The sequence below is a fragment of the Microcebus murinus genome, chromosome 12 (genome assembly GCF_040939455.1).
Source record: "Microcebus murinus isolate Inina chromosome 12, M.murinus_Inina_mat1.0, whole genome shotgun sequence".
Lineage (NCBI taxonomy): Eukaryota > Metazoa > Chordata > Mammalia > Primates > Cheirogaleidae > Microcebus > Microcebus murinus.
The window spans coordinates 71,343,517-71,361,874 of NC_134115.1; the positions used below are offsets into that span (position 1 = coordinate 71,343,517).

At 45.4% G+C, this 18,358-nt stretch overlaps 1 protein-coding gene across 7 annotated transcripts in view; it reads left to right on the top strand.

Annotated features, from left to right (window-relative positions):
• The window catches only part of PALM2AKAP2 (PALM2 and AKAP2 fusion), a 428,813-nt gene that overhangs the window by 216,974 nt on the left and 193,481 nt on the right, over window positions 1-18,358 (top strand). For 5 of the 7 annotated variants that reach the window (XM_012736750.3, XM_012736754.3, XM_012736751.3 and 2 more), the window contains 3 exons: window positions 11,030-11,144; window positions 12,017-12,038; window positions 18,002-18,103. In XM_012736750.3, coding sequence (XP_012592204.1) covers window positions 11,030-11,144; window positions 12,017-12,038; window positions 18,002-18,103 — 239 coding nt within the window. The remainder of the gene's footprint in view (window positions 1-11,029; window positions 11,145-12,016; window positions 12,039-18,001; window positions 18,104-18,358) is intronic. The other 2 variants (XM_076008910.1, XM_012736756.3) reach the window with 1 other exon arrangement.

Here is an 18,358-nt window from a genome sequence, read left to right on the forward strand (position 1 = left end):
GTTGGCCGTCACCAGGAGAGTCAGGCACAGGCTGGAGGCCGGAAGGGCCTGGATGGGACTTTTCCTCTTCCTAGGAGAAGAGATGTTTCTGGGAAAGACAGGATTTAAACTACTGATCAAAGTGCTGCTCTGCAAGGAGATCATCTCACTTTCCTGTAATCAAAACTCTTTATTTCTGATGAAACAGACTCAAATAAGAATCACACCCAAGATATCAATGCTCAGCTCAAGCTTGAAAATGATTTCCTGCAGCAGGAATCACTTGCACAGATTCTGCTGGTGTGAATCATGTGATTCCAGATGGAATGAACACACGAGAAAAGGGGAGAGAGAGAGGGGGGGGGGGGCTGGTCTCCGTGGGCTGCAGAAAACTTTTGGAGAGAAAAATTTTCATGTATATTTATTTGGGATTAAATCTGATTGCACCACAATCAGTAACAAAAAGAGCTACCGAGTCTCAGCTGTATACTCAGATCAATATGTAAATCAGTCCAATATTGATGTTCTTTTTTTCTCACTGAATATCTAAATTGATATCATTGGGGGAGAAAGTAGGGAAACCAAGCCAAGATTTTTAAATGTATATTTCATTTCACCATCTCCAAGTTGGTTTCACTAAAGAATCCCTTATAAGTGTAGCTTTGCTTTTCATTCACTCAACAAATATATACGGAGCATCTGGATGTACAAAGAATATGATATAGTAATAAAAAATATATATAATAATTTTATCTCTCAGGAGGCCTACATGTGGGGGAAGGGTGGTGCAGGTAGGGTTGGGAGGATAAGTACATATTTAACACCCTAATACAAGGCAGGGTGTACAAATGCTATGAGGATTCAGAAGGTTGGGGACTTAAGGAGAACATTACTAAAAAGACAGAATTCAGTTGGGGCTTTTATTGTGACGTCTGTTTTCAGGAGATGGCGTTGAGAGTGAGGAGTCATTCTGGGAATTTTCACGGAGCAGCGGGTTATCGGTTTTGGCTGGAACACAGAGGAAGATGTGAGGCTGGGAAGGGGTTAGAGTAGAGCATGGAGGGTGTGACCTTCCAGCCTAAGAAGTTTGATTGGATTCAGGAAGGAGGTGACAGGGAGCCACGAGGAGTCTTCAACACGGGAAAGGATGTGAGCTGAACCTTAGGAATTCTTAAAGAGACCTTTCTCTTCCCTGCCATATTTCTGTCTCAGGGATGACGTGAGAGAAAAAAAAAATGAAATGGGCTTGAGTTTCCACTGACACTTTACAGTCAAGGAAGGTCCTGTTCTTTCATAAGAAGAAGTGGAAATCCTCTGTTTATTTAAGGGCCATTAACTTTTTTTTTTTTTTCCATAGCAAAATACCAAATGATCTGCCGATCTGACTCCAGATAGACTCATCCAAATAAAAGGAAATTGTTTCATTACAAATTGAGTCACAAATGAAAAATATTTGGGGAGTGCCATAGAAACAAATGCACTGTTTTCCTGAAATGTGGAAAATGAATATTGTAGCATCTATTTGTGTGAAAACAAACAATATTCTTCCCAACGCTCTGCCTAGCATAGAGAAAGAGGTATTAAGATAGATGATAGCTAGATAGATACATGTTAGATAGATAGATAGATGATAGATAGATAGATAGATAGATAGATAGATAGATAGATAGATAGATAGATAGATAGATAGAGCTAAATATTCTTAGAATGGGAGGAGGGGTCAGATAATCAGGGCTCAGACAGAGCTGGGGATCTAGGCTGCAGGAACTAGGGGGACAGTCTCTTCAGAGCCTTGCTGTGGGAATGATTCACCCTCAGTTATTTTCCATTCTTGGGTCACTTCTCTCAAGACACAGAGCAAGAGTCTGCTTGGCTTAGCTTAGTGATAGTTCCATTCCTTGGCCAGGGACATAGGCTCTCTCATCAACAGTTTGACCAAATCCACAAGGAACCCCAGAGAGATTTTTTTTTCCCAGTGGAGGAGCTAGATGTGGTTCCCAGAAGGAAAAGGGGGAAGTACCCTGGGCAGGCAGAATTCACAGCTGCCCACTTAGCCTCTGTCACCACGCTCACTTCCAAACCACATACAATCTGGCGTCTGCCCCCACCATATAACTGAAACTTCAAGGTCATGGGTGAGCTCCACGCCATTAAGTCTTACGTATAGGGGTGATTAGCTCACTGCACTGCAAGACTTTGGAAAGGTGTTTAAAATGTATAGATAGCCACATGTTGGGTCTTCCTGATGTAATTCATCTGGCAAAGGCCCTGGGAGTCAGGCTGGCACAAAACAGCACTCCAAAGAGATGCTAAGACATGGATACTTGTAATTGTGCAAGGGGTAGGAAACTTCCCTGCTGATACTTTGGATGCAGCAGGGACTTGGGCAGTGCCTCGTTTATGAGGGTTGATTAGCACTAATGGATTGCTTATTTTTTTCTTTCTGCTGCGTCATTAATAAGGCTCCAAGCTGTGATTAGTTGTGACCCCAAATCCTCAGCATATTTCTAAACGCATTCATCCAAAATGCAACAATATGTAGTGTCTTGTATGTATTAGGATTAGATGTAGATGCAAGTAACAGAGACCCACAGTAACAGTGGCTTATACAAGATGTTTATTTCTCCATGCTATAAAAGTCCACAGGTTTACAATCAAGAGCTCTCTGGTGGCTGTGCCCTGTGAATTCTTCAGGGACCCAGGCTTCTTCTAGCGTATCCCTCCCCTATCCTTAAAGATTAGTCCTTGTCCTTCGTGTCCAAGATGGCAGTTAGAGCTCCATCTGCACACAGGTGCCTTTCAGACAAAGGATAAAGGAAAAGCTGAAGTAGAAAGGGCTAAAGAAGATTCTAGAAGCTGCCCTGCAACACTTTCACTTACACCCATTTGGCCAGAGCATGCTACACGTGGCTACCAAGGATGCTGGGCACTGTGGACTTTTTCTGTGTGGCCATACGCACAGCTCAGTTATAGGAATTAAAAATAAATTGCTATGAAAGACGGGGAGGGTGGAAATTGGACCGCTAGCAGTCTCCTTTGCATTTTCACTTGTGCCGAATACATAAAGATGTGGGTAGCTTTCCTCTCCTCTCAGCAGAACCTCGTTTTTCCTGAGGTCCTTGTTTTGGCAGGTTAGAGACAGGCACCCCACTTGACTGCTCAACTGTGAAATTGCAGCTCAGGAGATGAGAATGAGTCTGAATTAAGCAGCTTCGGCCAGTCTGTTGGCATTGCCTTTTATTCTGGGAGCACTTTCTGAGATTCAAATTCACATCAGCTGAGTGGCAATGTATTTGGCTCAGGGTAGTGTGTGAGTGAGAAAAGTGATGAAAGCTCAGTCCACCGTCAGGAAGATGCTGGTCTTGCTTAGAGCTTGTTCAGGAATTTACTTAGGCCCCTGAGGATGTTGGGAACATTTCTTTACTGTTCCTTTTGCTTAGCTTTTAGTCGGTGCTGAGTTCACTCCATGAGGGAGCCCAGAGGTCCCCCTTCCCCTTGATCATCCTATTCCTTTCCTTTCCTTCTTCTCTTCCCACCCCTCCCCTCCCCTCTACTGGTCCCATGCTGCACCATGGACAGTAAGTTCCATTTACGCTGGGCCTTCCCATTCCCCAGAGTGGAGCTCTTGCCAATCAAAGCATTTACTAAACTGGATCTCTGCACTTCTAAGGAATAAAACTCAAACAATCAGTGAAAGCTGCAGGGAAAGAAACTTTGCCCAAATCTGTAAATGAGCATTCTGATAGTCAGCACTGCCCAAGGAGGGAATGGGTTGCCCTGAGCGGTGGAGAGCTCCCTGTGCAGGGAGGATCGCAAGCAGAGGTGAGGTGACTATTGGTTGGGGTACAGGTTGGCCAGACAGCCACCTGCTTCTGAAGAGCAATTGCATTCAATGGCTTCCACTCCCAGCCTGACCTTCTGTGGTTCTGCGAATGTTGTAGTCAAGAGTAGTAGCGAAGGGCCCTGGTTCTCCAGCCAGGTCACCAGGGTCCCAATCCAGGCCCTACATCATCTCTGTGACCCTGAGCAAGTCAATGCCCTTTCTATGTATCAGTTCCTCCATTTCTATAATGGGAGTTAGAGATTTTCTTACTTTTTAGGATATTGGGAATATTATTATAATGCTCATAAAAAACTTAGAACAGTGTCTAGTAACACAGTGAGCACTTAATAATCCTAATCATTATTACATATGTTATTACTTACATAAATACATATATAACAAAAACCATATTAGAATAGTTAATATGAGAATTATTATTATCATCACTGATGGAGAAAGAAAAATGAGGTGCAGCTGGGTTTATAGGCAACACCCTGTCCAGACAGTAAAACTATTGGAAACCAAGTTGTATTAATCTATAGTCTCTGGATTCAACTGGCAGACACCAGCAGAGGGAGAACTTATTGGCCCCTGTAAGTAAGAATGGCAGAGGGGTAGCAGAGGATATAGGAAGCAGGAACTAGAGAATCAGTGGCACAGTGTCCCTGTCCACCCCTCTCTTTGTTTGGGCCTTGCAGGAAGGAAGGTAGGTTCTCAGCAGAGCCTCGAAGGCAGGTATTTGAGGGCCAGGCAAGGCAGAGCAGAAGGAAAGGAGGAACTGAGCCACTGGGAAAGGGACAGGAATGTTGAAGGCCTGTGTGAGGCACAGTGCTGAGCCGTGCAGCTGGAGGGCAGAGCAGGCTATGACTGAAGAGGCCATGCAAGGCCACATGCTCTGGCTGACAGTAGGGACATTTGATATTCTGGGTCTTGGCCCATGCTGCCTCCTCTGCCTGGCTCATTTTCTGCTCTTTTCCACCTGGCGAGTGCATCCTTCAAGGCCCAGCTAACATATCACCTACTCAGTCGGGTTTTTCTCAGCAGGTTGTATCAGTTGGAAATTGCTTTCCACTGTGGTCACAATGGCAGCTCAAACCCATGACAAGCAATCTGGAGCTGGATATTCCAGAGGTGGTGTGGTGGCTCCATCATGCCATCTGGGCCCCAGGAAGTTTCTCTCTTTCTGTGCACTCAGCCCTCCTTAGCATACTCTTGCCCCCACGGAAACAAAATGACTGATCTGCCTCTGGCATCATATATCTTAAGGTTGGGCAGAATAGTGGACCCCCAAAGATGTCCACATCCTAAGCTTTGGAGCCTGTCAACATGTTAGGTTGGCCGGGTGTGGTGGCTCACGCCTGTAATCCTAGCACTCTGGGAGGCCGAGGCGGGTGGATTGCTCGAGGTCAGGAGTTCGAAACCAGCCTGAGTGAGACCCCGTCTCTACTAAAAATAGAAAGAAATTAATTGACCAACCAAAAATATATATATAAAAAACTAGCCAGGCATGGTGGTGCATGCCTGTAGTCCCAGCTACTCGGGAGGCTGAGGCAGTAGGATCACTTGAGCCCAGGAGTTTGAGGTTGCTGTGAGCTAGGCAGATGCCATGGCACTCACTCTAGCCTGGGCAACAAAGTGAGACTCTGTCTCAAAAAACAAAAAACAAACAAACAAAAAAACATGTTAGGTTATGTGGCAAAGGGGAATTAAGGTTATAGCTGGAATTAAGGTTCCCAAACAGCTGACTTTAAAATAGGGAGATTATTATCCTGTATTATCTAGGTGGGCTCGGTATAATCACAGGATCCTTAAAAGCAAAAGAGAGAGGCAGAAGTCACAAGGAGAGGTGACTGTGGAAGAATAGCCAAAGAGATGCAGTGTTGCTAGCTTTGATGATGGAGGAAGGGACCATGAGGCAAGGAATGTGGGTGGCTTCAGGGATCTGGAAAGGGCATGGAATTGGATTGTCCCCTAGTGCCTTCAGAAGGAAACACAATTTTGCCAGCCCCTTGGTTTTAGCCTGGTGGCCCCCATGTCAGACTTCTGCCCTGCAGAAATATAAGATGATAAATGTAGATTGCTGGGAGCCACTAAGTTTGTGGTAGTTGTTATAGCAGCAATTGGAAACTAATACATCTCTCAAGCACCAGCACCTGGTATGAGGCAGGAAGAGGGGAAAGGGCACAGGGCAGGTGCCATTTAAGTCAATTCTCCTTTCCCTTTTAAGGAGCTTTTTGGAAGTTCTTCCCAACTTTTACTTACACCTCATTGGCCAGAGCTATCCTGTGGGCAACTTTATCTTCAAAGGAAGCTGGGTTATATAGTTCTTCACCTGGGCACATTGCCATCCCTAACAAATTAAGAATTCTGTTAGTATGGAAGAGGGAGAGAATCTTATTGGGCAGACAATTTAGAGTCCCTGCCATAAACTCCCAGGAGCACTGACTAGTCATCATTCTTTCCTTTATTATCACTCGTTTTGAATTTTACTGTAATTTATGTGTTCACATGGCTGTCCTCATTACTTGACCAAGAACTCTTAGGAACAGACACTGTGTTTGATTTATTTCTGCATCCCCAGTGCTTAGCACAGTGCCTGGTACAGAGAATAAGTTTGCATAAAGTGAGATGGATGAACGTATAAATGAATTCTAAAATAAGAGAATGATCGATGAACTTTGTAGAGCCAGAAGTCCCTTGCATTTAACTGTGAGGATGGTCTGTTGGGGTTAGGTGGATTTTGTAAGACGATTTGGCCATGGTTGCAACCTCATCACCAGTAAATTAAACCCACACAGCTGCAGTGTGTCACCTTTCCTTATGGCTTATTGTAATTTGCTTTTTTCTCAGAAGGAACTGAGCAAGCCAGGTCAGAGGCTGTTGTGTATGCACCTGTCACAGCCTACAGAGCCTCGATTAACCTTGTGTGTAAATTACACTTCCTGCCCATTCTTTATTTTTAGCACAGCAATATCTATTTGGCTCCTCCAGAGAAGGCTGCATTAGATTTCAGTCATGAAACTACAAAACAGTGGTATTTCTAGCCCGGCTGGGATGACTGTTGTTAACCCCGTGACACTGTTTCTCAGGAAGCTCCTGAGTCCCAGGACTGGGGTTTACCTGAGAAAGACAACGCCTGGGCTGCCCAGCACCCCCAGAACCTGGCCCAAGGCCACAGGTGCATTTGTAGAAAAATCTGCTACTTGTATCTGACTTGCTTAGACTTACATAAACTGTCCATTTCCTTCACTCATTCCCTTTGGAGTGAAACTCAGTTGTTATCGCAAAGGTTTAGTTTCGTTGCTTTTCTCTCTCTCTCTCTCTCTCTCTCTCTGTTCCTTCTCAGTTACGCAGTATCATGACCCAAATCTTTAGCACCTGAACTATATAGCTGAGAGCTCTGAAACCCATAGGGCCTGAGCAGGCTATGGAGACAGGCCAGCCGGTGGGCATCAGGTCACAGAGAATTCTTAACCACTCTGGGCTGCTACACTGGAGGAAGTGAGTTCCTTAGAGGCAGCCATTTTTTTTTTTTTTTTTTTTTTTTAGTCAGCCGTTTTTAACTGGATCTTGTTTATTGTAGAATCTTCTGTAGTGCCTACCTCTGAGTCCAGCCAAACAGCCTCAACAGATGTTGGTTTTGAACTTAAATAGATGTTCCAGTGTGTCTGTTTTAACCCTTCACTGGACACATGAGAAGCTGAGGCCCTGGCCTCTCTCTTATATGTTGGCCTATGAGTTGCTGCCTTCTCAGCACTAGCCCTCAGGAGCTATTTAGAAAAGGCAATTTATGGTTTTTATTCTGGCTAGATAAATAATAAATTAATTTTTTGATTGGGAAAATATTGAAAATTATAAAAACAAAATTAAAATCACCTATAGTGATTCTGTTCTGTTACTCAGAGACAGCTACCAGTGATATTCCTCTGTTTTCTCAGTCTTGGTCCTTATGAAGGGATGCCCTATTTCCCTCCAGATTTCTCTGAGGGTTAGAGGAATGGAGGAGAGGGTAGCTTATGTTTTTCTGATCTTTTAGTTTCAGGTATTATTGGGATATATAAATATATATTATATAATTAGAATATATAATTATTGGGTTATACATAATCAGGATATATATACATATATTATAAAATGCACACACATATATACATATATTTGACCTATATTAGTTAATTATCACTACGGTAATGCTACATAACACACTCCCTCAAACTCAGTGGCTCAAACCAAAAGTCATTTGTTCTTGCTCACACTTTTGTGAGTAGTCTGAGTGTTTGCTGATGTAGGCTGGGCTCAGCTGAGTGGTTGTAATTTCAGGCACAGCTCTGACAAGGCAAGCGTGTGTGTTCTTTCTGACTGAAGGGCCACAGTTGCCCACAGAAGCTTTTATCTTGGCACAAGAGGACAAGCTCAATTGGGCACACACTTTCCAAGCCTCTGTTTGTGTTTTATCTGCTGACATTTCATTGACCAAAAGGTTCACATGATTGACACCAATGTCAAGAGACAGCGAGGTGTATCCCACCAATGTGAGACCAAAGCAGATCACATGGTCAAGATCCACATCATTGGATCAGGGAAGTCCATACCCTTCTCATGGTGGTAAAGGAAGAAGGGAGAGAATGATTTTGAGAATAATATAATCTACCGCAGATCCTAAATATCTGCTGAAGTACTCTGTCCTTTGAAATTTAAATAAAATCTGCTCAGAACCCACCCTGGCTGGTATTATCATCCAGTCTACATAGGAAATCTCTAGTCCAGAGCTCCTCCACCCATTGGATTAGTTCAGTTTATGCATGTTGCTCCTACTTCACACTCATATCTTCCATTTGGGTCACCCCAAAATAATTTACACAGATGTGTATAGAAGATTTTGCTGAACATTTGGAACGGCAAATAAGTTTTATATCTCTATGTTTGTACCTCTACATTGCTTGGCCCCTCTCCTGTAGATTCTGTTTGCATCTCAGCCCACATGCAGCCTATCCAGTCAAAGCTTGCTGAAGAATTTACCCTAATCTCCAAAATTCTGAAGGTCTTATCGTGGCTGAGCCACACTTTTGTGCACCTTGGTTCAGCTTTTTGTAATTTATTCAACATAGGTGTATTGGGCATTTGTCCCCTCCCCCTGAGGAATTTGCAATCTAGTAGAGGAAATTAATAATCTATGTAACTATTTGGGGCCAGATAATTCTGTGTTATGGGAGCTGTCCTGTGCATTGCAGGGTGTTCAGCAGCAACTCTAGCCTCTACCTACCAGATGCCACTAATACTAGTCTCACCGCCCCCTTGAGTTGACAACCAAAATATCTCTAGGCTTTGTCAAATATCCCTTGCAGGGGAGAAGGGAGGCAAAATCACCTCAGTTGAGAACCACAACTCTCACCTATAGTAGACTTGGTATGACCACTGATAGACCAAAATCATGTGCTAAGAAATGTTCAGAAGAGGGTGTTGTTATTTCCTGGCAGTGAAGGCCTCATGGCATGTGGCATCTGAGCTGAGACTTCAAGCATGGTTAAGGGTTTGAGATAAGTTTCCCAGAGGATGGAAAAACACAGGATATATGTGGGCAAATAAGAGTAGCTCTCTGTGGACTAAAGCATAAAATGAAAGAGGCATGTTTATAAGAGTGAAGGTCAGATACTATCGGACCTTAGAAGTTGTAAGATTTCCACTTTTACCCTGAGTGTAATTGTAAATACATGTGAAGCTGTGTTCATTTGGAGGTGGTACACTGAGGTATAGGGCTTGTCTTTGTAGGCCAGAGTACTTGCAGCGAAGTCTCACCCCTGCAGAGGCCATTTTTCTGACACCCAGGAAGAGGGGAGAAAAGGCCTCCTAGGTGCATCCCTAAATAAATCCATGCCTATGTCTTGGTGTTCCTTTCTTCTCAGAAGACCTCACTATGAACTCCTAAGACTCAAAGAGACTTGGTCAACCAGTTCCCAAAAGCAGATTAAAAGATGGAAAGGGAATGGGGCAAGGGAGGGGATTAGTATATAGGCAGGAACAGACTCAGCAGCAAAGCTTCTAGCATGATGCAGGGAAGAGACCAAAAGCAAAAATGAATGAATGAGTGATCGAAGGAATAAACAAATTCAGACCAAATAATTCAAGAGGCACAGCAGTCTGGAGTCTTTTAGCAGGGAAACACCCATTTCTCCAAGACATTGCTGTATGACAGTGCCACCCTAGTATGCCAACATATGCAATGTTTAACAAGGCAGGGGATGTGGGAAATACTATTGAACCCATGCAGTGAGCATTTAGCACAATGGTTAGGGGCAGGGTCGAGAGTTAGACTTCCTGGCATGAATCCCTGCTTTAGGGCTCAGCAACAGTAAACTAGTTACCTAACCTTGCCAAGCCTTAATGATGGCATCTGTAAAATGGGGATTCCCTACTCACAGAGTCATTGGGAAGTTTGAACAAAATAATCCATGTGATTTCTTAGCTTTAGTTGCTGGCACAGACAGAATAAGTGCTCAATAAAAACTAATGGTTATTAACATAGGCTCACTGAAGGAGACTTCCCCCCAAATCATAGCTATATAGCTGCTGTTCTGGACTATTCTCAGAGTCTCTTGGCAGTGCTGAAATTTCCCTTTCAGAAAATACACAGGATGGCTGTGAAAACTGAGGAATGTTCGAGAACAATAGGGGCAGTTGCATCTGCGTCCTTCATTTCCCCTCTTTTAGGCAGTAGAAAGAAGCCAGGCCACTGAGGGAGGGGACAGCAGGCTCCCAAGGGGTACTGGCCCACCTGCCTTTTCTTGTCAACATATTAATATTTCCTTTGAACAAGAATGGCCCCTTACGTTTTGGCCAACCTGCGGGAAGAGCTGTTATTCTGCAAGAATATGGAGCTATTTTCCCTCAGATACTATGTCATGTGCTATATAAAAATAATCTACCTCCAAATAAGAAATGTGCACATGAATAGGGTTGGAGGGGAGATGTCACCGCCTATTGCAAAGTGGTGGCCGTGAAGCCATGGCGGTAGCTCTGGGTTGTGCTCCCCTGACCAATGTCTGCCCAGTGGCAGAGCTGGAAACGCAGGAGTCTCTGCGAGATGCAAAGCCTCGGCCTGGCTCCTCGGCCTCATATAAAACGGAAGCTGCTAGGAGGGTACAGATCGCCCAGCAGGAAGGAGCTGCTCTGTTGCCCAGGGGTAGCAGGACAATAAAGTAACTTGTCCTCTGTTTGTGTGTTTTCCAGGCTGGAGCAGGAAATACAAATGCTAGAAAGCGAAGAGTCCCAGATATCTGCCAAAGAGCAAATCATCCTAGAGAAACTAAAGGAGACAGAAAAATCCTTCAAGGACTTTCAGAAGGTGAAGAAAACAAATGTGATTTCTCTCAATTATATCCGTGGGGAAGCAAGGCTTAGCAGAACGGTGCCAGCAGGTATTGATGAGGAGAAGGCTGGGCCACGGACTCTGTGAGATAAGGGGCAGGTGTGTGAGGACCAGGTGCTGTCCTGAAGCTGAGCGTGGCCTGTCTTCAGGTGTGGGACCACCTGGCCTGCAGCGACACCTAGAGAAGTGTCCTTAGATCGCCCCCACCTGCCTGTTGCCCAAAGCCCTTACATGCCTGCTGCCTGAAAAGTCTTCTCCTATTGGACCCAGAATTCTAAAACCAATTTCTATTAAGCAGGTTAAACACGTTCTCTGTGGCTCTAATTATACTTTGCCATCGGAGTCTTTCTTTTATAAAAAGGTCAGAGGCAACACCATATGAAATGGTTATGAATTCCAAATACCGAGAGTGCAATTACAAGAAACGTTACTGTGTATAAAAGCAGATGGTGTCGTGTAGTGAAGAGTAGAAGGTCCATAGAGCCAGTAGGTTCTGGACATCTCAGAACCTTCCCCCCCATTTTGTGACTCCTGTTCCCTCACTCCCTGTCAGCGACAGAAAAGCAACCTAATGAAATCGACTTTAAGATGAGACTTTCTGATATCACTTCTGCAACACAACTGAGGATATTTGCTGGGTAATTAAAATAAATCTCTATTGGGAGAACAGTAAACACTCCCTTTAGATTTTGGGATCCCAAACAAATTGTCCAGAAGGAAAGAGAGCACGGGGTTTGCCCAGCGTGGTCAGATGCTGGCCCCAGGCCCCAGGGAAGGGCTGGTTAAGTGACTGCAGGACAGTCCCACGGCACATGCAGTAACGCTCTGTCCTGCTTTTGTTTCCACAGGGCTTCTCCAATACGGATGGAGGTAAGTGCCTTCTGCCCTGACTGTAGAGCAATGTTTTTATCCTGGTCAGCTTAGGGGGGTTCACTAACACGGGCTCCCCGGGAGACGTGATGTGTTGATTTATAAAAGCATCAGAAGAAGAAGTAGCGCTGTTTGCAGGGCACTGAGGCGGTCCGCATGCCAAGTCTTCCCTGCTTCTCTTTTTCAAGACCTATTTCTTCACTCACTGTTTCTCGTCTTACAAAATTAGCCCGGCTCTTCTCCTTGCCATTAGATCCCAAAGGTTCATTGCTTGGGCCTCTCTTAAAAAGTGCTCAGCGAAGAAGAATGTTAACATCAGGACCAAGTCCCTTGCAGGAATGAACCCTTTTGTCCTGGTGGTTAGGTCCCCAGGTTGCAACCCAGAAGGTCAGCATTTGGTGTTCAGGAAATCATTCTAAGGCCTCTCTGGTTTTTTTTCTTTTCTTTCTTTGTTTCTTTCTTTCTTTTTGAATCAGAAAACTAGAGTTTCTCCAGCCTTCCAGGGAAACAGGGCTGGACGGAACTTCCCTCTCTGTGTGGGGTAGTTGGCTGAGAGCACATGAAGCGGGGCGGGGTGGGGTGGGGGTGGGGAGTACAAGGGGCCCTGGCTTCCTGTCCCCATCCTGGCAGGAGTAGGTCTTTCTCCTTCTGTCCTTCCCTGCTTTGCCCTTGTCCTCTCCTCTCCTTGCCTGGATTGTGGGGGGTGAACTTGGAGGGTGCACTTCTCACCCTTGATCTTACTCCCTGACCTCAGCTGCAAACCCATGAAGCCTGCTTGCACTTGTTCCTCAGCTGTACCTGCTTTATTTGTTGGAGAAGGGCAGGCTACCATCTGCTCACCTGGTCCTTATAAAGTCAGCCTCTAGAATAGGAAGATGATTAGGAGCCAGAATGAGTTGACATCAGAGTGTTTGCTCAGTGTCATTTGGAAAAATATGGAGAGGGGAGTTTAAAAATGCAGAGATGTGTGATGTGCTTTTCTGGATTAGCCAAAGATATTTTCACTAAGGATAGTTCTGACTTTGCCAAAAAAAGAAAAAAATAGGTATTGTGATGTTTTGCTTTTCCCAGCAAGAGAAAGGCAGGAGATCTGGATTTGGGCTCCCTGGGTGATCTTTGGGAAGGTACTAAATTAAACTTCAAGTTCTGAGTGCTTGTAGGCAGGGACAAATCAGAGCCAAGCCAGCAGGGACTCCAGGAGGAGAGGACCTACAACAGTTCTAGGAATTCTCTAGGGTGTGACCGAATCAGGGCACTTGCTCTGTGCTTTGGAGGTGGGGCGTGGACTGAGGAGGTGGCCTTGGGGAATTGGGGGTGCATCATGGAGAGGATAGCAAGTCTCCCTGGTCCTCGGGAAGACCTGAGACATTTCACATGATCAGCAATAATGCAGTAAGTGTCAGGCAGGGACAGGGTTTGGGATATCGACCTACAGACCCCCAGAAACCCTGACGCGTGCACGTTGTCCTTTTATGCTCTTGCTTCTTTTTTCTGTTCCCTCGTCAAATCAGGAACTTCTGTAGACTTCTCTCTGGTAATTAGGGAAGAGAAGGAGCCTACATGTCATGTCCCTGAAAAGGCTGGCTGCGTGGGGAGTGGGGACCTATATAGTCTGTGACTTCTTTACAAGCAAAAATGAAGCCATGTCATAAATTCTCACCACCATCTCTTTCTTTTTCACCCTGAACTTCTCCTCTCATTTACTACTGCATTACTCCCCAGTGTTTTCACCCATTCACCTAAGCAGTTCTTTGAGGTGGTAAGAAAACTGATCATGGGCTGGGTGCAGTGGTTCACGCCTGTAATCCTAGCACTCTGGGAGGCTGAGGTAGGAGGATTGCTTGAGGCCAGGAGATCAAGACCAGCCTGAGCAAGAGTGAGAACTTTATCTCTACAAAAATAGGAAAATTCGCCGGGCATGGTGGCGCTTGCCTCTAGTCCCAGCTACTCAGGAGGCTGAGGCAGGAGGATTGCTTGAGCCCAGGAGTTTGAGGTTGCTATGAGCTATGATGACACCACTGCACTCTAGCCAGGGCAACAGAGTAAGACTCTGTCTAAAAAAAAAAAAAAAAAAAAGAGGGACCTTGATCATGAGTGAACAGAGCCTGCAGAGAGAGTTGCCCTCAGACTTTGTCCTCCATCACTTTTTGCCAGGATGGGGAGCTCAGGCTTAGGAAGATGCAAAAGTCTTAGGAATCCTAAGAAACAGCCCAGGGAAGAGTTTCTGTGATCTTACCTGTCACCCTGGAGTATGTGTGATTTTTGCCTTCTGTGGTTATGACCTCTCCATCACACCACATCTCTTAGCAAAGAAAGAAGTTTGAGGAAGTGAGCACGGGCTTCCCAGAATGTGATCAAAGTGCAGGTCACATCGTGGGCTGAGGGTAAAACTCAAGCACATCCCAGTTGGGGGATTTTGGGATGTCTCCTTATTTTCTCATTCTTTGATTTCAAAGACCCTGAGTTGCCAAGACCCTTTTAGAATCAACCAACTATTGTTACTAAGAACTAACAAAACATTATTCTAGAACAGTGATGTCTTGAAAAAAACACTCAATTTTTCTGAAATACACTGATTATCGAATCTGGGTCCAGGTAGGATTATGCACCTGTAGATGCTGCAGATTATCAGCAAAGCACCTCCAATTTATGAGGTACCAAGAGAGAGTAGCTGGGGTGTGTGTGTGTGTGTGTGTGATGTCCCCATTTCGGGCACCATATGCATGTCCCTCTGTGCATATCAGAGGAAATAGAGGTAGAGAGTAATGTACTTCTGGATCACCAATGGCTTTTGATTACATAGTAGCCTGGACAATCAAGAGGAATTTGTTCTAATCTTGAGTAGAATCTGCTAGCCATATTCATTCTGATACCTCTCTCTCCTCTTCCACCAACACACACTGTTGTTATAGAACAGGACCGTCATCAACTGGGTGGGTTGTTTCTACTGTCTTAGCTAGGCACAGTGCCATGTGCAACTATAAATTGCATATAGCATGTGTGTAGTGCTACCTCTATTCTTCACCCACTGAGGAGGAAGCTGGCGTGAGACCCTTGGCCAGAACAGGCAAAGGAAACTGTCCTAGCCCTGTCTCAGTCCTTGCTGTACAGCACTGATCTTTTTGGGTTCCCATCTCATACCAGCCTGTGCTGGCCTGGAGCCTTTCCCACCTCAAAACTTTCATGCCAATTATTGGGATATCTCAATCTTCAGTTGCCTAGAGGTCACGTTTTAAGGAGAATTTTAATCAATTTTGTTTCTCTGGCTTTAGCCACATATGTTCTTCATAGCTACTGTGAATATTAATATTTCAGCAGCGCTGGAGGTAGGCAGCAGCAGTCATCTTCAATTTCTACTTTGTAAGTGACTGCTCTGACCTTCTCTGGCAGTGGCGAGATAGAGATAGGCCACTCGGGCTTTGGCAGGAAGAGGGCAGTTTATTGATTGAGGCCATCTGAAGAAATGTTTCCCACTGAAGGTTTGGGGGCACTGCTTATTATTCCTGTGCTCCTCTATCAGATACTTCCAGGCTGCCTGACCTTAGGGTTTATAACTTAATGATATATTGAGGGGGCTTTTCTCCTCCTCCATCCTCCACTCCCTTACCTCATAACAGAAGCCATCTAGCCCCAGCCCCTCAAGATCTGCAGCCTTCAAGCTTGTAGCCAGTGAACACTAGGCAAAGGTAACTCCATCACCCACTCCCACCTGGCAGGGAGCTGTCTCCTGGAAGAGGCTGAGACATAAGCCCTAGGAATTAGATGCACTTTCAGATGCAGAATCCCCTGTCTGTGAGTGGCTTTTGTTTCTACCGCTAAAACTTTCAGTATGCAGAGATGCCCTAGAAACTCTTCATATTGCATATAATTTACTGGACACACATGATCTGCCTACAAGATCACACTTGATCTTAATAGGTTGAGCCTCCATCTTGTTTTGAATGCAGAAAATCAAATTTACTGAGATCCGATTTCACACATTTTTGGAAGTCTTCAGTGAAACTCAGACATTCTACAGATCTACTCTAGTCTTCTCTCCGAAACTGTCCCTCTAGTCCCAGATCACTGCTTCATTCATCCCATGGGCCACTGTCACCACTAATCTACCCATACCTCACGCAGGACCAGCTGACCTCCAGCTGCTGCTCTTTCTGGTCCTGCCGGATGCTGATTTGGGGAACAGACACAACTTCCCAAGGCGGAAGTAGAGAATAATCTGTGACCTAAGTTCAGGAATAATGGAACCGCAGTTCAATGGAGAGAATAATGTACAACTTTAGACATGTGGCTATACTCAGAGCCACTGGCTCAAATCCAGACCTATTTTTTGGGGGTGGGGGTGGGGGTGGGGGGAGATCCCTGCAGGTTTCATGGCCATTCTCCCAGCCCACCATCATCTGAAAGACTCAACTTCCTTCTTTGCGGTGAGATGGCCTTCAACCTCTTCTGCCCTCCCTGGGATCCAAGCTTCAGCACACATGAGGCCCTGCAACTTTGTTTACTCTGATAGTGCATAGCCTCACTCCAGCCTAAGGCTTGCCTGCCTAATCCTCTTTTCCTGTTCCTTTTCCCCAGATGGTTGAGATGGAAAAATCCATTCTCTTAGAGAAACTCCCCACCTTTGCCCTAAGAACATCATGGTCCCATATCAAAACATTCTGGATTGTTCAGACTCACACACGAGTCAGCAGAGGGTCTAGCTGGTGTAGAATTGAACTAATCCTAGTCCAGTGTCTGTTCACTGTCCTCCCCAGCAAGAAATTAAAAAGAGACCTGCCAGAACTGAGGCAATGCTGATGGGGATACAGAGGAGGAGACGGGTATAAGAAATGTTGGAATGTTGGAGAGGGCAGAGGCTCCGGGACTGATCCGATACCAGGAGGGGGAGGAGTTGATGGCACCGTCAAGGATCCAGGGTGAATTTTGGTGCCAATGAGCCAAGATAGAGTACAGAGGAATCAGCGGTGAGCAAGGTCCATCTTAGATTTGTTGAATTGGGGTGACTGTGGAATATTCAGTGAAGGTGTCTCCAAGCGAATGGTTAGATGTAATCATTGATGAGGGATGGACATTCTGGGATTCTGTAACATGGTCGTGACACATGGAAAGAATCATATCCCATGGAGCCCAGCTTTCTAGAATCTTCCTGCTTTCACTTTCCCACTTCTCTCTGGGGTGTACCCAGATCCTTCCTGCCTCACCCTAGCACTTTCCTCTGATACCTTGGCATGCCTGCTAATGCTCATACCCTCCAAGGTGTCCCCTCCCTAAGTAGGCTGGTCAAGCAGAGCAGATGGTCTCCCTCTTTTGCACAGCAACGTGTCCTACAGCTGAGCTAATGACGAGTTCACTGGGTATTGTCATTTGGAATCTCAGCCTGAAACACCAGCCTGAAGTCATGACATCATGAGATAAATTCTAGAGTTGTTTGTTTATTTGTTTTAATGCATATAAAATTGGTCTTCTAAATGAATAAGGCACATAAACTTATATTTCCAGTTCAGGAAATGAACCTCCTAAGAACTGGGCACATAAAGCTCTATTTCCAGTTCAGGGAACGAAACTATTTTTCAGGACTGTTTAATGCACATTTCTAGTTTGACAGCCCATATTAGGCAGTCCCACCAAGTTGATAATGGCTCTCACGGGGCCCATCTCTGATTCTTCTCCTCACCTCCCCCCAGCCAGGACTCATTGTCCTAGAATCTAGAGCTTTCTGATGACTTTCTAATACACAGAGCAGTCCTGGGGCTTGAGCTCTCTGGCTGGGATCCCTCCTACCTCAGCTACTCTGCTGAATACCAGTCACCGGGCAAATGCTTGTCTTTGTTCACTCTGATCCTCCTGTTCAGTGGCCGCCTCAGCGGCCCATTATGTAGGGCAGACAAGCTGCTGTCTCGGCAGTCAACCCATTGGGCCTCTCAACACTGTGCCTAATTGTATTCCCTGTTCTCTGCTACCAGATGCAGTAAATTACATTTCCTCCCAGCTACCCGACCTGCCAATCCTCTGTTCACCAACAGCAGAACCATCACCTGGGCAGGACGGGACCAGCAGAGCGGCTGGTAAGTCCTGGGGAGCTCTTTGGTGTTGACACCAGGACTGTCCAAGGGGCTGGCATTTCTCTGAGCTTTGTTAATGAGATGAGCGCCCTGCTGTCCTTACAGGCAGGACCTTTCCTTCAGCCCAGCCTCAGATGAAGCCTTGACAGTGGCCATACCAGGCAGGCTCTGGCCCCTGGTGGGTAATTGAGGACCCAATGGGAGGGAATTTTGATGAAATCATAAGGCATTTCACCTTCGACTTTCAGGGAGTCTTTC